This window comes from Pagrus major, chromosome 6, assembly GCF_040436345.1.
Source record: "Pagrus major chromosome 6, Pma_NU_1.0".
In the NCBI taxonomy this organism is placed as follows: Eukaryota; Metazoa; Chordata; class Actinopteri; order Spariformes; family Sparidae; genus Pagrus; species Pagrus major.
This window is the reverse complement of record NC_133220.1, coordinates 2,981,963-3,006,944: the sequence shown is the minus strand read 5'-3', so window position 1 is coordinate 3,006,944 and position 24,982 is coordinate 2,981,963. Positions and strand designations below refer to the sequence as shown.

Genomic DNA, 24,982 nt, shown 5'->3' with positions numbered 1-24,982 from the left:
TAAGGTGCGGAGGATGCACGCGACCCGATATTTACGTGTAAAATTAATAAATAAACATAAAACATATTTTCATGTTGACGACAGAAGTCAACACACACATATTACACCTCATCTGAAAGCTGACATGTTCGTTTTTATCAACACATTTAGGAACCTAAAATAAAGATTTACGACATCACAGCAGCAGCGTCTCACTTTACGGCAGTAAACAGTTAGCTGCTTACTAGCTAGCCTGTGTAGCCGCAGTTAAAATGTGTTTATAGGTGTAAAAACAGACATTTATAGACGAACAGCGGCTCGTTTTAAAGACAAAAGTCCACCCGTTAAATCCAGCGCGTTTAAACGGAAGCGGAAGTTAAAACCACCACAATAAAAGTCGGTTGTGTCCCTCGTTTATTTTTAGCGCCGCTCGTCAAACTTTCCGAACAACTTAATTTTAATCAATTTAAAGTATCGACAACAGATTTGACCAATGATGTTCAGTATCTCTGAAATCAGTAAACGCCCCGGAACAAAACCAACCAATCAGCATCTTTCTACGACCTAAAGGGACGAACCTAACGGGCTTTTAACTGCATCAGCCAATCACAGGACAGCATCTTTATCTCGGCGCCACATGTGTGTTATTGACAGCTGCTCTCATCCAATGATAAGTCAGCACCGTGAAAACACTCTGAGTCAGCAGCCAATTAAATTACCTGTGTGACCATATATGGAAGTGACTGTTGTCGGACTTCCTGTGGTCGCGGGACACCCACATAACAGAGAAACTTTATTGATCTGTTTAAGGAGACATGATTCAATGATAATAAATATGTAAATCTTTATTTAAACACTCACAACATCTTTTTATCGTCAACTTTAACACTGAGGGACATTTTCCAGCATCTTAAAGGGATTTATTATCATCATTTGGTAACTTTGGAGAAGTTTTAGAGAGCTCTGTGGACATCTGCTGGAGATAATCTGTACTGCACTTTCTAAAATATCTCAGAGCCTCTTCTGTCTGTCAGCCTAAAATTTGGTTCAGACGTTTTAGACAAGTTGAGGGAGAGATCCTGCGAATTTCAGCCTGATGGCCCAGATTATAACTTATTCATTTAATTTAAAAAAGTCAAATGAAACAAACAAACAAAATAAAACTTGTACTTTTTCTCTGTTTAATCATTTACCAGTTCAACTCTCTCTGAGCTTTAAATAAGATCAACACAGCTGATAAACCTCAGAGTGTTTGCTTTACAGTGATGTAGTGGACATGTATCAGCTCCTCATGGTCTTTGTATTATACTGTTTAAAATGAGTAAATATTAAGAGGCAGAGACGCACAAAATCAAAATGAAACCCCAAGAGGTTAAGACTTGACCTGAAAGGAAAAACAAACACATGTTAGATTGTTTTGAAACAGACAGGTAATACTGTGTAAAAGTCATGTTTCATCTACTATAGACGGCTGAAATTTCATTGTACAGAGAGACATAATCTGCAGCGTGTCTCTGATATCTGCATGTTTGATACAGAGGTCATCTCTCCAGATGTGGCTGCAGCTCTGTGGGCTCGAGGCCCTGCCAGATGTGTATTCTGACCACAACAAAAGTCCATCTGGGACTCTTGAACCAGTCGCAGCAGTAAATGAGCGAACATCTTTAACTGTTTAATGAAAGCACTCACCAACAACAAGCTCAATGTAGAATGTTTGTCTCGGCTGAAGATGTGGAAAAATGCAGCTGTAGTTCCCACTGTCGGCCATCTTTGTTTTTGTGATCTTTATGGAGGCGTTGCCGTTCTTCAGTTGATTTTGAAAATGTGAGACTCGATCTATGAACTGCTGATCTTCACTTCTGAAGATTCCTGAATCATAAAAGTACACCTCCTGCCGTCTTTCATCTTTCCTCCAGTCAAAGGTCTTTCCTCTGATGTCCTCCTTGTTGCTGAGCGAACAGGGTAAAACAGCATCACTGTCTTCTTTCACGACCACTTTGACACCTGGAAGATAAAAACATGTGTTACTCAGTATGTTAACATGCAGAGTCACCTGGGGCCTGTTTCAGGAAGCAAGTTTAACAAACTCTGAGTCAAAACCTGAACTCTAGGTTGACCAACTCTGAGCTGAGCTTTCAGAACAGATGTTAACAATGAGTTCAATCAACTCTGAGTCAAGGTTCCCCTGAGTGAAGCTCGTGCATGAGGATATAAAAAGCCCTCATCAGTGGAAAGCAGATAACATGATCCACCATGGCAACAGGTGAATAAAGCCTCGATCCTCCTACTTCTCCCCAGTGGAGTTGGAAATATTAATGACTGCATATGCAGAAAATGAGCATATTTTCAAAAGAAAAAGCAATACTGGGGCAGCAGTAAAAGAGCGAGAGCTTGTGTGGCAGAAAATTGCTGACCGAGTCAATGCGTGAGTATTAATTGGAGAGAAAAAAGAAATGTTTCGTCTTGAGTGTTCCACTCATTCAACATTTATATTCTATATGTGTGTTTGAGCGCACAGGTGCAACCCAACAGGCACAAAACGGACCTGGCAGCAACTAAAGATGAAATATAAAAATAGTCCAAACAGGTAAGGTATAATTTAATTACAAGCAATTGTGGTGTTGTTTAGCCTGCCCTCATCAAACAGCATTCAGTGGCTACATTCAACATGTGATAGCGATATTTAAGTAATTAGGGAAATCCCCTAAACAAAGAAAAAGCCAAATCTTCAGCCATCCCATCACTGCCAGTGTTTAATATTGTCTATATGAAAGCCACGCCTAAATGCCTGTTGTACATGCACGTCTCCAAATTTGTGTTTTCTGGATATGTTCAAATTTGACCTCCAGTATAGGCAACAGAAAAAAGGGCTGAGGCAGGTGGCGTCCACCACCACCACCACCACTCACAGAGGCTGAAGAGATGCCCTCAGTCAGAACAGTGGGCGACCTGTTGCTGAGGGCGTCTCTGGGGGGAGCTCATCAGAGCCACGCCCCAGGACACAAGGGCCTACATGAGAGGCAAGTTATTCAAATGAATGGCATATTTACATTCATGCTTTTTCTACTGTTAGCTCAGTAATGGCCATCCATTCATCATAGACACAACTTGGCACACTGATTTTTCAACAACAAAAGATGAACTGTACAACATTTGTACTTCCAGGAAATAAAGAAGACCTCATAAAATAAGAGGCATATTGTCTTTCTTTGACACTGGGGAGGTGATGGGTCAGTTAGAAATGGTTGAAGCATATCATGTCTCTAACAGCTCCTTCATCTCGTGCATCAGCAGGGGGGTTGGGATTATTGTCTGGATCATCAGACCGCTGATAATGATAAAACATCCAATCGGGGTCTGATAATCCCGACGGAGATTTCTGCGGAGTATTTGCGCTTCGACATCAACTGGCTCCTCGAGAAACGGACACGCCGTGTCTGCCACTGCCTTCAGTCTGCAGGCTTCAACTTAGCATCATGTGATTTGTGGTTGTTGCTTTGTTTTTGTGCACATTTCATAAAACCACTGCAACATATTGTTACAGTTGTTCACAGGTTGAAGTTAATAAAACAGCAGCAACACTTTACAATGAGGTACAAAAATATGAGTAGTTACTGAGGAGGGAGTGAGGAATGAATCAACTTGATAATTAATGAATCGTTAATGAATAATTCCTGATTAACTTTGATCCAAAGACTTTACAGCAGATAATTTTAGAGAACAGGCTGAGATACTATATTCATTAATCATCAGGTGATGACTCGTTCATATTTATCTGTGAATCAACATACTGAAGACTTTCTTAATGAGCTGCTGCTGATTACCTGAGAAGCTGAGAGGCACAAACTAGTAACAACTTATTAATAACTAATAAACTTAATCATTAGTTAACTATTCAGATGATGATTAATAATCAATGAGTCCACCAGGTAACTACTCTGTATTATGTTTCACTAAAGAGTAAACAAAAGTAAAAATAAAGGACAGCACTCAGATTAAACTGTTTATTCTCTCCTCTCTCACTAAAGAGTAACTAATGATTAACTAATGATTAACTAATGATCTGACTTGGTAACTATTCAGTCTCATGTTTCACACTGATTCATATATAACTCATGAATAAAGTGACTCTAACCCACAGATATTTATTTATGTATTAATGTATTTAATGTTTAATTGTTGAGGGACCAGTTTGTGTTAAACCTGCTGCACACTACAGCTTTTATAGCCGAAGCTAATCAGTAATGAACGTCACCATGAACTCATCATCAGCTGATGATTGATCGATAACGTGTCTCCCAGTCTGTCCTGTGGTAACTCATTATCTACTATATAGTTTATATGTAACTCATTAACGATCCAATAACTATCAAGTCCTTCCTGATGAAGATCTGCGCCACGTCTCTGTTTTATTGAGGGAACTACTTTAGTTCAAAGTGAACTGAACTTTAAGAGTCAAAGTCCAACAATCACAACATCCTGAAGGTTTCATGTCTGCACGAGCGTTTCTGTGAAACCTGTGCGTGTCTGCAGCAGGATGGAGACGACGCACACGCGCACACACGCACTCACGCACGCACGCACACACACAGCAGTGATGACGACATCATTACAGAGCATTTCGAGATTAAAACTCAGCATCATCCAGCTGTAATTCTTCTGTAATCGATCCAATCAATACTATCGATGTGTGCTGATGATCAGGGTGCGTGTGTGACGTCACAGCGCGCTGAGCAGGTGTCTTGTACGCACTAAAGCAGGAAGCAGCTGATGAACATCCAGCATGTTTCCGCATTGTTCCGCTGCTCAGATGAAACAAAGTGAGAATTAAAAACTGTCAGTGAGTGATGATCAGTTTTCTTACCGTCTCCAGCAGCAGACGTTTCTCCAGAGCAGCTCAGCAGACAGAGACACACGAGAGGAAGAAGCTCCATAGTTGTGATGTCCTCTGAGGACTTCACCACACTGATGGTGTCTCTATGTGACGGAGCTTCACACACTCCTCAACACCCTGACTGGTTCATCACAACCTGTTTCTGCTCCTCAGCCTGCAGCTGCGGCACTTCCGGTACTAATGTTTCAGAATAAAAGCGCCATCACCAGGCCTGCAGCTGCCATCGCATTTTGTCTGGGTGTTGGCCACTGAGAGGAGGGAAGTAACGAAGTACAAATACTTCGTTACTGTACTTGAGTAGATTTTTCAGGTGTCTGTACTTCACTAGAGTTTTTATTTTCTGACAACTGTTGATCTCTTGATCATTTGATCTCTTATGCTCACGTGTTGACCACAGAAGATGTTTGACGAGAAACGGAAAATAGCAGCCTCCTTAAAAGAGGATGTGTCACTCATCACACCTGTCACGCACACGCACACACACACACACACACACACGCACACACACGCACACACCTGCACCGTCAGACCTTTCTGTGCCACACATCGAGGCTGGTTTTAGGACAGTAGAGGGCGCCACAGTCTTGAAAATGGACGCTAAGATAAACACCTCAGATTTCAGGTAAAGAGGGAAAACTTCTCTTTTTGTTTCTAACTTGTGGTTTAAATACTTGAATCCCAACTAACCCAGACAGACCGAGCAGGAACAGCAGCTGGGCTCGATGCTTCAGGAGGCTCCAACAGAGTCTGGATCTGAATACAGTCCAATGTCTGATGAGTGGTGGATTTACAAATAACCTAGTTATCTAGTTAACTGGAGGATGTCCAAAGACTGAAGAGAAAGTCAGAGGAACACCTGGACACACGGACATGATGACAAATAATGTACCGTCTTTTGTTGTGAAATGCAGTGATGGAAGGTAACTAAGTACATTTAAAAAGAAATGATGAGTCCAATAATCAGAGAAATGCTGAATATCAGTTCAGATAATTGGCCCGGCTGATAATCGGTCGACCCACAGTGAACAGCTTATACTTAATGTTAATGTGAAAATACGTATAATATTATATTGTGTCTGTACAACTGCTGCACGCGCCTCAAACGACAGTTAACGGCTGGTCGCGTGAAGTTCGCCGCTAACCGCCGCTAACCGCCGCTAGCTGCCGCTAGTCGCCGCTAGCTGCCGCTAACCGCCGCTAGCTGCCGCTAACCGCCACTAGCCGCCGCTAGCCGCCGCTAGCTAGCACCGCCTGCTCTGAGCGGCCGCACCGGGACAACACGCCGGGATTCAAAGCTCTGCCGGCGGCTCTGCAGAGCTGCTGGTCGGTGTCTGGCTGCTGACGTCGACTGGGGAAATACTCGGACAGCAACACGGTGAGAAACAGGGAACATGCGGCAGCTGACAGCTCAGTTTCACTGCTCATCCAGGAGCCGAGGAGCCGCATCACTCGGTGTTTGCTCACTCCGTCACCTCTGGTCGTTATTTCACATCTTAACTCTTCACAATCCTCCAGTTTATTTCGTGATGTGAGGTCCTGACTGACAACTGTGTGTGTTTGATCCTCACTGTGCTGTTAAAGGAGGTCAGTGTGTCTTCAGTCGTCGTGTCATTCATCATGAACTGTGTGTGTGTTGAGAGGACGTCTTGTTTTCATACAGCGCCACCTGCTGCACTGCTGTGGTTAACTACATGTATAATAATTAACTAGATATATAATAATGATTATTAGACATGTTATTGGCTTCAAACTGACTTTTCAAAAAGCTGCTAACAGTCGTGATGAGTTCATGAAGGTTTTCTCCATCTGTGGTTAAACGTTGTTAGTTGTTCTGCTTTGTTTTAACTGTGTTACACTGCAAACTCAGCTTCAAATGCTTTAAAGGGACACGATGTTTGGAGAAGACATTCACACTCAGTATTTTAATATTTACAGCATTAATGAGGTAATAATACAAACTCAGATGTATTTATTTTCTCCATCAGTGAGTAAACAAGCTGCTCTCAGAGGAGAATAAGGTCCCAGAACACTGTTTGAGGCTAGAGAGGTGGCAGGGTCCGCCACGTATAAACAATTCAAGTATCAAGGTCTTTTTCACACTTTTGCTGGGCTGTGTTACATCTAAACAGTCACTACAATATGTTTCTGAAAGCATTTTAGGCAGCAATGGGCAGAGTAGTGACAGACTCTTGGTTCATAGTTGCACCATCGGGTTCAGACAGTTTGATCAGAGTTTGGTGAGATGATCCTCACACGATACAAGAGAGACGGGCAGCTTTGTCTCCTTCTCAACATCTGACTGTATCTTTGTGTCCGTGCATCAACAGTCTGTAGTTGATATGACAGCCCTGAAATCTGAAGGGTGACGTGTTTTGGCAGAGTTTTGCAGGTAAAAAGGTGAGGGGGCTCTGGGTGCAGGCAAAATAGAGAGAAGTTTAACATTGTTCATTTGTGTTTAGCACCAACATTGTAGTGACACAACGCTGGTTGTAAATCTAGTGTGAGCCTCACATTGTGCTTTTCTGCTTCTCTCCTGTCTTCTCTCTTAAACACAGTGTTTCAGTCAGTGACGGGATAAAAACAACATGATTACATCACTAGAGCCTTAGTTATTCTTGATATCTCACAGTCCAGTAGTAAATGCTGTACTGCCCTTAATAAGCTGCTGTTTATATTGTGTTCACAGGTGCATCTCCAGAGCCGGCGCTGGAAACATCCTTCCTGCTGAGGAGCCTCAGGTCTCAGAGAGAGGAGGCAGCTACTGCGTTACCCTCAACACCACTGTGACCAAGACAGGACGCTGCCGCTGTGTAGCCACACAGGAGGACATTAACCATCAGACTAGTGCTGAAACCTTCCTGATTATCAGTGGTGAGTTTTCTGTCTCAATGTTTTACTCACAAACTGATTTTAATTGTTCATGTGTCATTAGTTTAAAGTATTTTAGACACCCTAAGACACACTAAGTTTTGTACTCTCTGGTGGGGCAACTTTTAATCATGACGTTACGATGGTAAACAGCTCAGTAGTCGATGACTGTCAGCCAGCGATGGATGATGGCCCATTCTTTGTCTACGTGTGTAGATGTAGTAATAATAACTACAGAGCTCACTGCACAGACAGTTTCTATAAGGAAACATCAGCTCGGCCGCAATGTGACATCATGCAGCAGTTAGTCAGTTTCCTGCACAGCACTGAACCACAGAGAGGAAGAAAAAAACAGGAAGTTATCGGCTGGTAAACTTGTCAGCGTGCCGAGGCCTTCTCACGTATATTTACTGAATATTAACGTATTCACGGATGGATTAACGTTATACTGGACTGTGTGCTGTTCAGCTGCTGTCCACTGAGACTTTATTTGGGACATTTCTACTATAAATATCTCTAACGACAGTTAGCGGCAGGTTGGCTTCTCACCGTCGTCAGTTAAAACTTTGAGGAAGTGGTTCTGGTGTGAAGTTCGTCCTCTGCCTTCAGCTTCAACATGAGGACATCTCTGGATCTTTGTGTTTGTCTGCTGACTCTGTGTGTAACAACACTTGAACAAACCGGTAAGAAAGTTGATATTTATTAGTACGTCACGACCTGTAACTTCCACTGTAGCGTAGCATAACAGCTACATGTTTTATAGGAGGCACCACCGTGTGTCTGGTCGCTACGTTATTCATTATTTTAATTCTGCTTAATTCTCCATCGTGTTTTCTGTGTCGACTCATGAACTAATTTAATCTTTTGTTCTTTTCAACTTTAATCTTCCTTCGACTTAGTTTCACTTTCGTCTGACTGTGCTCCAGCCAGCGCCCATGTTTATTTGCCAAACACACTTATTCAGTGATCACAACTAGATCAATTCAATACTGAATTACAGATGAATAGTTATTTGTTATAATTCATCATTAATAATTATTAGACATGTTATTGGCTTCAAACTGGGACTTTTCAAAAAGCTACTAACAGCAAATAGTCGTGATGAGTTCATGAAGGTTTTCTAGTGTTTCCCACATGATTTCATGAGACTATGGTGGGTGGACCTCGGACCCTTTCAGTCAGTACTGGAGCATCATAAATTATGTGATCATAAATTATGTGATCATAAACAAGAACGTTCAGAAAATATCAAATCTTAAAATAATAAAGTGTAACACTGCTTTGAGCTTGATGCCTGGTGATGAGTCCAGTCATCACAATAGTACACAGCTATGACTGTACATGAGAGATCTGTCATGCTATTAAGAGACGTGAAAATATTTCTGTGTTTTGGATCATAATGAAACTGTGGTGGGCTGCTTCGGCACTATACTGAGCAACTGGGCCGAGTGAGAATGTGCCAAGCTGTTCGACTTTGATTTAGCCTTTTACATTTGTGCTCACTGTTAGACAGCAAACACACTTATTCAGTGATCACAACTTCAAATGCCTTCACTTAATTCTTGGTGATTTCTGTTTATACAACTAAACAAGCAAAACTTGATCACCAACATTTAACAGAATCACAGACACTGAGCTCAGATTTCAGCCGAGAGTCTCATGTTTACAATATTTTAATCTTGTTAATGAAGAGAAATGTGTTTGTGTTGTGTTGTGTTGTCTCATCCGCTGTGATAATATGCACATGTTTCAAACTGTAAACTCTCTGAGTAAGAAGTCAGAGTGTAAAGAAAGGCTCCAGGTTGTCCAGCGCTGTGAATATCTCTCTGGACAGTGTGAGGGTCTGTCAGCTGCAGTGCAGCAGGTCAGAAGCAGCTCCAAACACATCAGAAAATATCTCTCTTCAAAGGTTCAAAACACAGTTTTCATATCCAGGTCATCCAGGTTTGATGATGTCATCACTGAAATAACACAGACTGATTTATCAAAGCTGTCTCCTGAGGGAGAATATTTCAGGAGGTGTGATGTGGAGGAAAACTTAAAGCCATAAATCATTTGGTTACTAACTACCATGATGTAAACTGGTGTTTCAGAGCAAATGTTTTCACCTGACGGCTCCGTTGAACATAATGATTAAATTTACTTTATTTTTCAGGTCCAGGTGTCAAAGTGGTCGTGAAAGAAGACAGTGATGCTGTTTTACCCTGTTCCCTCAGCCCCAAGGAGGACATCACAGGAGAGATCTTTCACTGGAGGAAAGATGAAAGTCAGAAGGAGGTGTTCTTCTATGATTCAGGCATTCATTACAATAACGACCTCACAGGTCAAGATCAGCAGTTCAAAGGTCGAGTCTCACATTTTCAAAATCAACTGAAGAACGGCGACGCCTCCATAAAGATCAATAATACAAAGATGGCCGACAGTGGGAACTACAGCTGCTTTTTTCCAGGTCTTCAGCCGAGACAAACATTCAACATTGAGCTTGTTGTTGGTGAGTGCTTTCATTAAACAGTTAATGTGCTGTATGACAGGCAGTCATAGTCACATGTTATTAGGATACAATAAAGGTAACTGTATTCTGTTAGTTACAGAAAAAGAAGTAATCAGATTACTGATACATTTGTAAGAAATAGGGATTATTGTCAGGTTTACCATTTTAAACAGTAACAGAAATCAGTAACACCCCCAGGACTGAGTGCTCAGCTCCTCCTGTTCACACTGTGACTCATGACTGCATGAGTGAACAGTGTGGGGCGGCTGTGGCTCAGGGGTAGAGCCAGCTTCCTGTTATCGAAGGTCGCTGGTTCGATTCCCCTGGTCTGCACGTCGAAGTGTCCAAGAAACTGAACCCCAAAACTGCTCCTGATGTGCTGGTCGGCACCTTGTATATATGAATTACCGTAAGTCGCTTTGGACAAAAGCGTCTGCTAAATGCCCAAAATGTAAATGTAAATGAACAGTGTGACTGTATTGAGTTCAAGAGAACTGTGACGTATGTGGACACCACCACCATCATCTGCCACCACAAAGATGAGAGTTCATATCAGGAGAACATCAACAGTCTTGCACAGAGAAAAATCTACTGCTCTACTGCTTCCACCAAAATTAGCAGGTCAACACAGGTTTTTAAAGGCAGGTCAATCTGCTACAAATCACCTATTGACCCCATTCCCACTTCACGCTGGTCAAGGCAGCCCGTCTGATTTTTATATGAAGCGTTACGTTGTACGTCACTGAGGTCACGTTTCACATCACGCATGCGCCGTAACCAGGGAACAACTCCAGTTAAAGTAAACACAAGCAGTAGGCAGCATGGAGGCCGTGATGATGTCATGTTGATCACCGGTTTGTGTATTTTACTAAAATGTATTTTACAAACTCAACGCTGACTGAATGATTTTCGAGCACCTGCACATCCCAAATTCCTTTGTAATTAATGTGGCAACACCAGGTGTTGATAACGTATCATCACTTTGCGTGGCGGGAAAATACGTCAGAATTTAGCAGGTTCACCCAGGTCTTATGTCTTAGATCAAAGCTGAGCTGAGCCGAGGTGATAAAAACCCATGTCTACTGCAGAGATGATTGACGAGTGTAAATGCAGAGTTCACTCATTCCCATTGCAAACAAAAGCCTGATCTTAGTGGGTTCAAGTTGGATATTTGACCAGTGGGAACGGGGTGAGCAGATTCCTGAGACAGATCCTGGTCAACTTTTCCAGAGGAGCAATAGAAATCATCCTGACTGGAAACATCCCATACTGGCTGGTTGGATCACGGCCCTGGACAGGAAGGCTCTGCAGCGGTTTTCTTGTCTGATGCATCTTCTCACCCACTCAGTTATCAGATGATAGTTTAAACATGCAGCTCCCTCATTAAATATGTGGCCTTTGATGCACAGAAAAATGAATCCATTAATAACATGTAACAAGTTCATAATCTCACCCATTCATTGTGCAAAAAATAATGTTCTTATTTATCTTTCAGAGCCGATCTTGAGAGACCGATCAGGAGAAATCCCAGGTGAGTGATGATGTCACTGATCTCTGTACCTGTCAGGTGTGCTACAACTCTCTGTGCCTCAGTATCACTCAAAGGTTTTGATACAGTGACTCCGTGTAGACGTGTTGTTCTCACAGTGCAGCAGGTTGACATGAGCAGAGGGACAACCAGCAGCTGCAGGTTAACAGACATCATGTCAGCTGATCGCTTCAGTGAATCAGCTTTCATTTGGTTCTTTAGTCATAAAAGTCTCCACAATTATTTTATTAGATGTAACATCAGAAGCATTTTAACCTTCTGCTAAAAATGTGTCAGATTAATAACTGAGACCTTTCTGAATCCTCACTACAGACACACATGCATGATTATAATGTTACTGATCTCTACATCTGCAGTGTTTATCAGCTGTTGAGACACAAACACAAAGTTCAGTCTGATTTACTTGATTTTTTTTTTAATATCCCTTCTAGTTCCACAATGGGGAAATTCTCTTTATCACTCACACGAGATGAGTGAGGGGGCTGCCACATGCACGGCGCCCAACGAGCAGTGTTAGGGGTTGGTGCCTTGCTCAAGGGCACCTCGGCAATGCCCAGGATGTGAACTAGCATTCTCCATTACTAGTCCACATAACACTTTTTCTGGTCCAAGTGGGACTTGAACTGGCCACCTTTGAGTCCCCAAGCCAAGTCCCTATGGACTGAGCTATTGCCGCCTGTTGTTCAGTCTTTCTCTTTCAAGGGCTGCCGACCGTACTGAGAGGCTTTGGGCAGTTAACAATATTCAGATTGTTGCTGCGGAGTGCCCTGAAAATCACAGATCTATGCAGAGTCATCATCCTGGGAAGATTATATAATCAATGAAGGAAGGGAGGAAATTGAACTAAGTTAACATCAGACTGTAAATGCACCATGATCCAATCTGCCCTTTTCTCCAAACCCAAAGATTTTCAGTTTACAGTGACATAAAGTAGAAAGTAGTCATGTTTGGTCAGTGATGATCAGCCTTTTCTGACAAAAAGTCATTTTCATTATTGAAAATAAACTTTTCTCTGATTAGATGAAACTATGGTCAAAACAAAGCTGATCTTCTGGTTACATTCCCTGTAAAGAAACAGAATGAGGTAGTCGCTGTCTTTCACATCTTATTACATGCAGACCTGCAGACTGTGCAGTCAGGGCAGGATTAGGTGAAGACATCAGCACTAATAACAATCACCAGGCAGAAATGTTGGACTGCTTTCCTGATGTACTGCTGTTTCCTATTCCCCTGAGAGGAAGAGACGATCTCTTTGGCTAAGAAACGAGTTTGGTTTCGATGTTACTGTGTAACACACCAAAAGTTTGGAATTGGTCCTGTAGATGGCCTCAGCAGGCAGCTGCACCTCTACTGCAACGTCAGGCTTTTGGGGCAACTCCGACTGTGAAAGTTGAGTGAAGGCTACGGTTACTTTTCCCATTGGAGGAATTGAGTTGCTGCTATTAGATCTGTTTTGTTACTAGAAACTCACGGGAAAAGTCTCCTCTGAAATCTCACGAGGTGATCACCTCAAAAGAGGCTAAAATGCTGGTGTGTAGTTGAAGAAGTACTTCACTGCTTGAAAGATGACCCTTGTGTAAAACTGGGCTGTCTCTGCTGCAGATGATGGAAATATTTTAGCAATTTTAATATTTATTTAAATGTTTCTTGGCCATTTTCCCCTCAGTCACATTCTTTTGAAAGCCATCCACAAGCTTCTGGCTGAATTTTTAACCACAACTAAGAATTGGGGAAGTTCAACTAAATTTGTTTCAGAACAATGCTGAGCTCTTTAGACTTTCCCATTGTAGTGTTTGAGTCTAATGGCTGCATCAAACAAGTCCTATTAAAATGGGCCGGAAAAGTTACAGTTACAGTTAAAGTTACAGTTATACTTGCTATCTCACAGTCCAGTAGTAAATGCTGTGCTGCCCTTAATAAGCTGCTGTTTATATTGTGTTCACAGGTGCATCTCCAAAGCCATACGTCACCTCACTTGATGAAACAAAGGACAGGTCGCTGCTGCAGTGTGAAGTTCTAGAAGCTTCTCCAAAACCTAAAGTCGAGTGGCAGGACAGCACTGGAAACATCCTTCCTGCTGAGGAGCCTCAGGTCTCAGAGAGAGGAGGCAGCTACTACGTTACCCTCAACACCACTGTGACCAAGACAGGACACTACCGCTGTGTAGCCACACAGGAGGACATTAACCATCAGATTTATTCTGAGACCTATGTGCATTTAAATGGTGAGATTTCTTTCCTGATGGTTTGGTCATCAAATCATTTTCATTGTTCACGTTATTAAATTTACTTTTATTTGTTGTGTCTGCAGAGTCTATGTTCGGGGTAACAAACATGATATGCAGCAACATTCTGAGTTTTACATTAACTTTTTGTGATGTGTTTCAGAGGATTCATCCAGAGAAGTGGAGCAGTGGAGGTCGGCAACTATAGGCCTTGCTGTGCTTGTTGCAGTTTTACTTCTGGTTGCTGCTATAATGGGCTGTATATGTAAGTTTATATCATGTATTACACCAACATATCCATCATGTGCAGACATCAACATTACAGATACATTGTGTGATACTTTCACGTCCAGACAGTTTGTTTCTGTCTCCTCAGATTTGAACCCTTCTGTTTATTTACATGAGGCCTCTGGTTCTAATACTGACTGATTAAATTAAAGTTAATCACTTAATTCACTTAACTTCCATCAGACAGACCTCTGAACATCACCCACTCATGTTCTTCGTATAGTTCACAAGTGAACATTTGAAAGTGGAGGCTCTACATCCTGAAGCTTTCTGCTGATAAACACAATTGAGACAAACAAAAAGGCTCATCTAGATACAAATTAATACTTTTAAAGAGGCGATATGTCGTTTTGAGGAAGAAATTAAAACTCAGAATTTTAATATTAAAATATTAATGAGGCAATAATGCAAGTGAATAAAGAAGCTGTTCTCAGAGGAAAATAAGGTCCCAGAACACTGTTGGAAGGTAGAAAGGTGGCAGGGTCCGCCACATATAAACAAAGTAAAACAGTATAAATTGTTTATTCAGTCATGAAAACAAATGAGTCAATGAAGATTTTTCTCTTCTGATTAAAAGTCTTTCACAAAACTACAGAATGCTCCTTTAATCCAGTTGATCATTTAATGAATGATGCTTTGGATTAACTCTCAAAATGGTTTGGTAAAAGACATCTGACTGCAGAAACGGACTTAAAACAGACGCACTGGACTCGTTTTCCAGATCTGAAGCTTTAACACTTCTGGTTTGAATGTTGTAGGTCTGAATATGTCAGGCTGTAGCCTTTAAAGGGACAGTTCAACACTTTAAGTAAAACCGTTATCAGTATTATATTCAGGAGGGGGTTAGCTTAGCTTAGCATAAAGACTGGAAGCAGAAGGAAACAGACTAAAGTTAGAAATACACCTTCAGCACCAGGCTAACTGTTTCACCCTGTTTATGGGTTTGATGCTAAAGCTCGGCTAATGGCTTCCTGATCCCATCAGACTCCATATTGATAATGAATTAATTGATTAAGTTATGAAGCCAAAGAGCTGAACATGTTCTGGTATCAGCTCTGTGACTCACAGCTGTTGGTGCTCATTATTAACACTCAGGTGTCAAAGTGCTTCATTTGGCAGCAGAGTGAGTTTGAATTGGATGTTTATAATAATCCTAATATGTAGTGATGAAGCTGAAATCATGACGTGTCATTAAATGTGAGACGGTGATCTAATGTTATGTTTGGTGGTCGACCTCAGTGTAACATTGAACATTGAGATTCTTCTGTAAAACAACGAAAGTAAAACTGAAACCGTTCAGAGCAACTTTTCACTCTCCATTCTTGACTGTTTGAAAACAGACTTTTAAAAGATGATACAAACATTAAAATCTGCACCAAAATCATTTCTGTGTGATGTAAAAGTCGACTTTCTGTAATGTAAACTTTTGTTTTGTTTTCTGCAGATTTTCATCGCCAGAAAATTCTTTCATATTGTCGGAATATTGTGAAAGGTAAGTCTCCTCTCAGCAATGTTGGTTCGTAACAAATTCCCTTTACTCACAGATTAATTTTCTTTGTTGTTGTTTCCTTTGTTAAGTGACTTTAGTATCTAGAAAAGCACTATACGTTTAATGTATCATCATTATTATTTACATTACATATACTTGAGTCACTTTTTTGAATAAATGGTACTTTTCTGAGTAGTTTATTACAGAATACTTTTACTTGAGTAGATTGTCAGCTGGTCCCAGGTCTGCTGCTGCTCTGTTATCTACCACAGCCACGCCTCCACATGACATGAAGCAGGATAATGACTGAAGCTACAGCAGGAGTTTGGCTTTCTAATAACGCTAACCGCTAATATTCACAGACGCATTAACAACACACAGTACAATGAGCTGCAGAGCATCAGAGAACAGAGCTGACACTGAGCTGACAGAGAGCAGTAAGCATGGCGGCAGGAACGAAGGGTGCAGAGGTGCTGCAGCTCCCCTAAAACAAGGCGTTATTAAAAACACTGATCGATAGGAGTGATCAGACTTGTAGCAGAGACAGAGAGAGAGAGAGAGAGCTCATATGTGGACGAGCAGGAAAGAGGGACAGAAGTGTCCACAGGACTTAAAAACTGTTGTTGATCATGAAGCGTAAGATTTCTCTACAACTCTGTGATTTGTCAGTCAGGGTCTCTGTGACCAACAGGAAGATCAGCGTTATATTCGCCCCTCTCCTCTATGAAACGTCTGTATCCTCACTGAGCTGCATTATTATAAACTATGAGGCTGTTTATTCAGGCAGTAACGTGCGTCTCTGTTGAGCCGGTCAGGCTGAAACCTTTAACAGTTCAACTCTTTAAGTAATAACATCACCAGTATTAGACTCAGGAGGTGGTTAGCTTAGCTTAGCATAAAGACTGGAAGCAGAAGGAAACAGACTAAAGTTAGAAATACACCTTCAGCACCAGGCTAACTGTTTCACCCTGTTTATGGGTTTGATGCTAAAGCTAAGCTAATGGCTTCCTGATCCCATCAGACTCCATATTGATAATGAATGAATTGATTAAGTTATGAAGCCAAAGAGCTGAACATGTTCTGGTATCAGCTCTGTGACTCACAGCTGTTGGTGCTCATTATTAACACTCAGGTGTCAAAGTGCTTCATTTGGCAGCAGAGTGAGTTTGAATTGGATGTTTATAATAATCCTAATATGTAGTGATGAAGCTGAAATCATGACGTGTCATTAAATGTGAGACGGTGATCTAATGTTATGTTTGGTGGTCGACCTCAGTGAAACATTGAACATTGAGATTCTTCTGTAAAACAACAAAAGTAAAACTGAAACCGTTCAGAGCAACTTTTCACTCTCCATTCTTCACTGTTTGAAAACAGACTTTTAAAAGATGATGCAAACATTAAAATCTGCACCAAAATCATTTCTGTGTGATGTAAAAGTCGACCTTATGTAATGTAAACGTTTGTTTTGTTTCCTGCAGATTTACTGCGGAGAAGGCGTCCTCGTGAAGATGCAGGGAATGCCTCATCAGGTAAGTCTCCACTCAGCAATGTTGGTTCGTAACAAATTACATTTACTCCACTTTCTGAAAATCCCTCAAAAAACACCTCTTCAAAACTTCTTACAATCACCAAAGAAGTTTGTTCTCCTCCTCCACTTTCTGATATGTTCCCTTTACTCACAGATTCATTTTCTTTTGTTGTTGTTTCCTTTGTTAAGTGACTTTAGTATCTAGAAAAGCACTATACGTTTAATGTATCATTATTATTATTTACATGACATATACTTGAGTCACTTTTTTGAATAAATTGTACTTTTCTGAGTAGTTTATTACAGAATACTTTTACTTGAGTAGATTATCAGCTGGCAATCAAAATCAATGGAAGAAATGAAACTTTGTCTTGTGCACAAAGAATAAAGAACTTCTTCTATAACCTGCTGAATTAAGAATTCATCATAGTGAGCGTCTCACAAAGTTGATAAAGTTTGTCCAAACTCAACAACTTACAAAACTGAGTGATTTTATAAAGGAGTCTGGTGAGTTTCTCTCCCTTTTCATCCTCTTCTCTCTCTCTTCATCTCCTTGCTGTAGTATGTTGGTGTTGTAGTTTGCCGTCTGTTGTAGTGCAGGACGTCCTCTAATTGTTGTTAATAACTATTTAATATAAGTTTTACTTCTACTTGAGAACTTATTTTTGGCCACTCTACCCACTGAATATGTATTTCTGATTCTGCAGTGAACTGTCCCTTTGAGCCAGTTAATCATCTGACATGAGATACTTTACATTAATACTTAGTAATATAAAAGTTGACTTGATGTAATGTAAACTTTTGTTTTGTTTTGTGCAGATTATCATCTTCGTAACAAATTACATTTACTCCACTTTCAACAAATCCCTCAAAACACACCTCTTCAAAACTTCTTACAATCACCAAAGAAGTTTGTTCTCCTCCTCCACTTTCTGATTTGTTCCCTTTACTCACAGATTCATTTTCTTTGTTGTTGTTTCCTTTGTTAAGTGACTTTAGTATCTAGAAAAGCACTATACGTTTAATGTATCATCATTATTATTTACATTACATATACTTGAGTCACTTTTTTGAATAAATTGTACTTTTCTGAGTAGTTTATTACAGAATACTTTTACTTGAGTAGATTGTCAGCTGGTCCCAGGTCTGCTGCTGCTCTGTTATCTACCACAGCCACGCCTCCACATGACATGAAGCAGGATAATGACTGAAGCTACAGCAGGAGTTTGGCTTTCTAATAACGCTAACCGCTAATATTCACAGACGCATTAACAACACACAGTACAATGAGCTGCAGAGCATCAGAGAACAGAGCTGACACTGAGCTGACAGAGAGCAGTAAGCATGGCGGCAGGAACGAAGGGTGCAGAGGTGCTGCAGCTCCCCTAAAACAAGGCGTTATTAAAAACACTGATCGATAGGAGTGATCAGACTTGTAGCAGAGACAGAGAGAGAGAGAGCTCATATGTGGACGAGCAGGAAAGAGGGACAGAAGTGTCCACAGGACTTAAAAACTGCTGTTGATCATGAAGCGTAAGATTTCTCTACAACTCTGTGATTTGTCAGTCAGGGTCTCTGTGACCAACAGGAAGATCAGCGTTATATTCGCCCCTCTCCTCTATGAAACGTCTGTATCCTCACTGAGCTGCATTATTATAAACTATGAGGCTGTTTATTCAGGCAGTAACGTGCGTCTCTGTTGAGCCGGTCAGGCTGAAACCTTTAACAGTTCAACACTTTAAGTAATAACATCACCAGTATTAGACTCAGGAGGTGGTTAGCTTAGCTTAGCATAAAGACTGGAAGCAGAAGGAAACAGACTAAAGTTAGAAATACAACTTCAGCACCAGGCTAACTGTTTCACCCTGTTTATGGGTTTGATGCTAAAACTCGGCTAATGGCTTCCTGATCCCATCAGACTCCATATTGATAATGAATGAATTGATTAAGTTATGAAGCCAAAGAGCTGAACATGTTCTGGTATCAGCTCTGTGACTCACAGCTGTGATTGCTCAGTGATCATTATTAACAGCTGAGTTTGAAATGGATGTTTATAATAATCCTGACAGGAAGTGATGGAAGCTGAAATCTTGACATAATTAAATGTGAGTCAGTGATTTAACAGGTTGACGATTTATGTTTGGTGGTCGAGTTCAGAGTCGTCTTTAAAACACACTGACTGAAACCATTCAGATAAATCTTTCACTCTCCATTACTGACTGTTTGAAACAGACTTCAGAAAGATGAAACAAACATTAAAATCTTTGTTGTTCTGTTTAATATAAAGGTTGACTCTGCGTAATGCATACTTTTGTTTTCTGCAGGTGACTGGGAGCTGAAAGAGAGCCTTGCGCGGAGCCACTGAAGTCTTCTCTTTCAAAAGCCTTTTGATGAGCAGCTGGATTGTAGAAATCCAGACCTTGTATAGTTTCCTCCACCAAGGACGTTATGATGTCACCTGTGTCTGTTTGTGTGTCTGTTTGTGTGTCGGCTGGTTTGTCAGCAGACTTACACAAAAACAGATCTCCATGAAACTCAGATGGAGGATGTGTCTCGGCCCAGAATAGACCCCATTAACTTTTGGTGTGGATCCATGAAGGGATGGAGTCAAGAAGTTTTTCTCACTTTTTCTTTAATATAGTACGTTTTTTTACGTTTTTTTTATCTTTATATTTATCTTTTTTGGATCTTGATGAAAACAAATCAGGTGTATTTAGGCGGCTGGTATATGAGTGAGGACAGTTTGATGCAGATAAAGGGACTGTTGAGCCTTGGAGGAGGAACACACTCACACATAGCATCACTTTTGCCTGTTTTCTTGACTGCAAAGGATTTTAAATGGATTTATATTGATTAACTTGCCTTTAAATGTTTGGACGTGTGGGCGGATTGTAGAAATCCAGACCTTGTTTTCGTCGCAGTGTAGTTGCACACAGAGCTGGTATTTGTGCTCAGACCATCGACGTCGGTGAGGTCAGAAATATTCAGGAGGACAAACGTTTGTGTGAGGATGTGATTTGGGGGAAGTGAGTCTGATTCAAACGTTGGTCCTCGCCCCCCCTCTGTTGGGTTTATGGCAGTTATCCAGATGTGCTGCCATACGCTCACCTGTCTCTATTCCTGCACTGAGGTGCAACGTGAAGATGTTCCTGAATGTAGCTGCATGTGTGTGAACAGTGAAAATCACTGGTGGTGCCTTAAAAGACATTCAGTCATTTACTGTCTGTACAGGAGGCGTCTGGATTATTTAATCCAGAAGGTTTTTTTATTATTTGTGTTGGTTTTGTCGTCATTGATGGTCTGAAGGTTTGATTGTTAGCGGTTCTTGAGTTGCTTCACTGTTTCTTTATTAAATGTAAATGCTGCACTTTGTTCCTGTCTTGTATGAATTTACGGTGTCTGGATGTTATTACTGTTTTTGAATAGATTTTCCTTCAGTCACCTGATACAAAATAATAGTTGTTGAACTGTGTATAACTCTGAATATGAAGCTGTGTCAGCGCTCGTCACTCGCTTTAATAAACTGAATTAAGCCAAAAGGTTGAGACTGTGGTTGATAATCATTTCCATTGAAACTGCATCAGTTACTTTACACACTCAGTGGTGCAGGAAATACTCAGATCTTACAACACAACACAAAGAAACTCCTTCATGATTAAAGTCCTGCATTCAGAGTAACTAAAGGAAAAGTACAGAAGTAGTAGTTTAGTTTCAAAAGTAAAATGTCCCTTAGGACCAGTAAATGTTGTGTTATGGCCCAATTATTTGATTGTAACTGTTGCTGAAGCAGCATTTTACTGTTGTAGCTGCTTGAGGTGGAGCCAGTTTGAAGTATTTTAAATCCTAACCTGCAGGTGTCGGCTCCTCCAGACGGTCACCAGATAAATCTGAAGAGAGGAAATAAGAAAAAACAAAGTTCTGACACAGAAATCTGTTTTCTGATCGATGCTTTTTTGTGACACACTGAATAATTTGAGCTTCTGGATTGAAGCAGTTGCTTAAATGAAACCATGTGAGAAGTGAAGAGAAACCACCACAGTGGAGCTCAAGTATTTTATTTAGGGACAATTCTGAAGAAGTGTCGAGGGAAAACTTCTATTAATGCTGGTAAACACAACATTTATGGTGTTACTTTGTAGATATGATCACACATTTATCAACAATAATAATAATAATAATAATATATTTTATATAATATTTTGAGTTCTGGTGGGCTGGTTTTGTAAGACAGATCTGGCAACCCTGTGACACCTGACATCTATTTTACTGCATCTAGAAAGACGAGTTCACCCTCTGAAATATTGACAGAAACTTCAGACCGATCATATTAAAGGAGCACTGAAGAAACGTTCATGAGCAGAGAAAGATCTTCATTAACTGATTTATTTTCTGCCCAAACAAACTAAATAAACAAACTCTCTTTGAATAAACAAACTGACCTTAAATACAACACAACTTATACTGTTTTACTTTGTTTATATGTGGCGGACCCTGCCACCTTTCTAGCCTCAAACAGTGTTCTGGGACCTTATTTTCCTCTGAGAGCAGCTTGTTTACTCACTGATGGAGAAAATACATATTTCTCAGTTTGTATTATTTCCTCATTAATATTATAAATATTTAAATTCTGAGTTTGAACTTCTTCTCACAAACTACATAGTGCTCCTTTAAATGTAACAAATGTGTACTGAAGTAATCCAAAGGTGAACTGAAGTTACATTACCTTGGCACTGTGATAGTTGGATGACGTCACTGAGTGCACGTGTAACAGGTAGTTAACCAGTCAGGGAGTTACTGACTGAAACAGCCTCTCCGTCACTCTGATGCTGTCAGGTGTCCTCGGGCTGTGGTCTGTTGTGATCGCTGTTCACTTCTGACGTCTGCAGGAAGCCTGTGGGATTATTCTCACCTGGTGCAGGTGTCGAGGAGCTGCTGTCGCCCAGCAACACTTTATTCACGACAGTTGACCTCAAACGACAGTTAACGGCTGGTCGCGTGAAGTTCGCCGCTAACCGCCGCTAGCTGCCACTAACCGCCGCTAGCTGCCGCTAGCTGCCACTAACCGCCGCTAGCTGCCGCTAGCCGCCACTAACCGCCGCTAGCTGCCACTAACCGCCGCTAGCTGCCGCTAGCCGCCACTAACCGCCGCTAGCTGCCGCTAATCGCCACTAACCGCCGCTAGCTGCCGCTAACCGCCACTAACCGCCGCTAGCTGCCGCTAATCGCCACTAACCGCCGCTAGCTGCCGCTAACCGCCACTAACCGCCGCTAGCTGCCACTAACCGCCGCTAACCGCCACTAACCGCCGCTAGCCGCCACTAACCGCCGCTAGCTGCCACTAACCGCCGCTAGCTGCCACTAACCGCCGCTAGCTGCCACTAACCGCCGCTAGCTGCCGCTAATCGCCACTAACCGCCGCTAGCTGCCGCTAGCCGCGACTAACCGCCGCTAGCTGCCACTAACCGCCGCTAGCTGCCGCTAGCCGCCACTAACCGCCGCTAGCTGCCGCTAGCCGCCACTAACCGCCGCTAGCTGCCGCTAGCCGCCGCTAGCTAGCACCGCCTGCTCTGAGCGGCCGCACCGGGACAACACGCCGGGATTCAAAGCTCTGCCGGCGGCTCTGCAGAGCTGCTGGTCGGTGTCTGGCTGCTGACGTCGACTGGGGAAATACTCGGACAGCAACACGGTGAGAAACAGGGAACATGCGGCAGCTGACAGCTCAGTTTCACTGCTCATCCGAGGAGCCGAGGAGCCGCATCACTCGGTGTTTGCTCACTCCGTCACCTCTGGTCGTTATTTCACATCTTAACTCTTCATCATCCTCCAGTTTATTTCGTGGTGTGAGGTCCTGACTGACAACTGTGTGTGTTTGATCCTCACTGTGCTGTTAAAGGAGGTCAGTGTGTCTTCAGTCGTCGTGTCATTCATCATGAACTGTGTGTGTGTTGAGAGGACGTCTTGTTTTCATACAGCGCCACCTGCTGCACTGCTGTGGTTAACTACATGTATAATAATTAACTAGATATATCATAATGATTATTAGGCATGTTATTGGCTTCAAACTGACTTTTCAAAAAGCTGCTAACAGTCGTGATGAGTTCATGAAGGTTTTCTCCATCTGTGGTTAAACGTTGTTAGTTGTTCTGCTTTGTTTTAACTGTGTTACACTGCAAACTCAGCTTCAAATGCTTTAAAGGGACACGATGTTTGGAGAAGACATTCACACTCAGTATTTTAATATTTACAGCATTAATGAGGTAATAATACAAACTCAGATGTATTTATTTTCTCCATCAGTGAGTAAACAAGCTGCTCTCAGAGGAGAATAAGGTCCCAGAACACTGTTTGAGGCTAGAGAGGTGGCAGGGTCCGCCACGTATAAACAATTCAAGTATCGCGGTCTTTTTCACACTTTTGCTGGACTGTGTTACATCTAAACAGTCACTACAATATGTTTCTGAAAGCATTTTAGGCAGCAATGGGCAGAGTAGTGACAGACTCCTGGTTCATAGTTGCACCATCGGGTTCAGACAGTTTGATCAGAGTTTGGTGAGATGATCCTCACACGATACAAGAGAGATGGGCAGCTTTGTCTCCTTCTCAACATCTGACTGTATCTTTGTGTCCGTGCATCAACAGTCTGTAGTTGATATGACAGCCCTGAAATCTGAAGGGTGACGTGTTTTGGCAGAGTTTTGCAGGTAAAAAGGTGAGGGGGCTCTGGGTGCAGGCAAAATAGAGAGAAGTTTAACATTGTTCATTTGTGTTTAGCACCAACATTGTAGTGACACAACGCTGGTTGTAAATCTAGTGTGAGCCTCACATTGTGCTTTTCTGCTTCTCTCCTGTCTTCTCTCTTAAACACAGTGTTTCAGTCAGTGACGGGATAAAAACAACATGATTACATCACTAGAGCCTTAGTTATACTTGATATCTCACAGTCCAGTAGTAAATGCTGTGCTGCCCTTAATAAGCTGCTGTTTATATTGTGTTCACAGGTGCATCTCCAGAGCCGGCGCTGGAAACATCCTTCCTGCTGAGGAGCCTCAGGTCTCAGAGAGAGGAGGCAGCTACTGCGTTACCCTCAACACCACTGTGACCAAGACAGGACGCTGCCGCTGTGTAGCCACACAGGAGGACATTAACCATCAGACTAGTGCTGAAACCTTCCTGATTATCAGTGGTGAGTTTTCTGTCTCAATGTTTTACTCACAAAATTATTTTAATTGTTCATGTGTCATTAGTTTAAAGTATTTTAGACACCCTGAGACACACTAAGTTTTGTACTCTCTGGTGGGGCAACTTTTAATCATGACGTTACGATGGTAAACAGCTCAGTAGTCGATGACTGTCAGCCAGCGATGGATGATGGCCCATTCTTTGTCTACGTGTGTAGATGTAGTAATAATAACTACAGAGCTCACTGCACAGACAGTTTCTATAAGGAAACATCAGCTCGGCCGCAATGTGACATCATGCAGCAGTTAGTCAGTTTCCTGCACAGCACTGAACCACAGAGAGGAAGAAAAAAACAGGAAGTTATCGGCTGGTAAACTTGTCAGCGTGCCGAGGCCTTCTCACATATATTTACTGAATATTAACGTATTCACGGATGGATTAACGTTATACTGGACTGTGTGCTGTTCAGCTGCTGTCCACTGAGACTTTA

At 41.8% G+C, this 24,982-nt stretch overlaps 2 protein-coding genes across 2 annotated transcripts in view; one reads left to right on the top strand and one right to left on the bottom strand.

The window, feature by feature from the left end:
- Positions 1 to 798: 798 nt before the first annotated feature.
- LOC140997860 (CD276 antigen-like) overlaps positions 799 to 24,982 on the bottom strand; it is a 106,112-nt gene continuing 81,928 nt past the window's right edge. Inside the window, exon 4 of the mRNA XM_073467918.1 lies at positions 799 to 1,363. Coding sequence (XP_073324019.1) covers positions 1,308 to 1,363 — 56 coding nt within the window. The 3' untranslated portion in view covers positions 799 to 1,307. The remainder of the gene's footprint in view (positions 1,364 to 24,982) is intronic.
- On the top strand, positions 8,095 to 24,975 carry LOC140997561 (CD276 antigen homolog). Its single transcript, XM_073467509.1, has 9 exons — positions 8,095 to 8,424; positions 9,897 to 10,232; positions 11,728 to 11,763; positions 13,727 to 14,005; positions 14,092 to 14,105; positions 17,264 to 17,314; positions 23,953 to 23,987; positions 24,312 to 24,496; positions 24,962 to 24,975. The coding sequence occupies exons 1-9, from the start codon at positions 8,358 to 8,360 to the stop codon at positions 24,973 to 24,975; spliced, it is 1,017 nt and encodes a 338-aa protein (XP_073323610.1). The 5' UTR covers positions 8,095 to 8,357.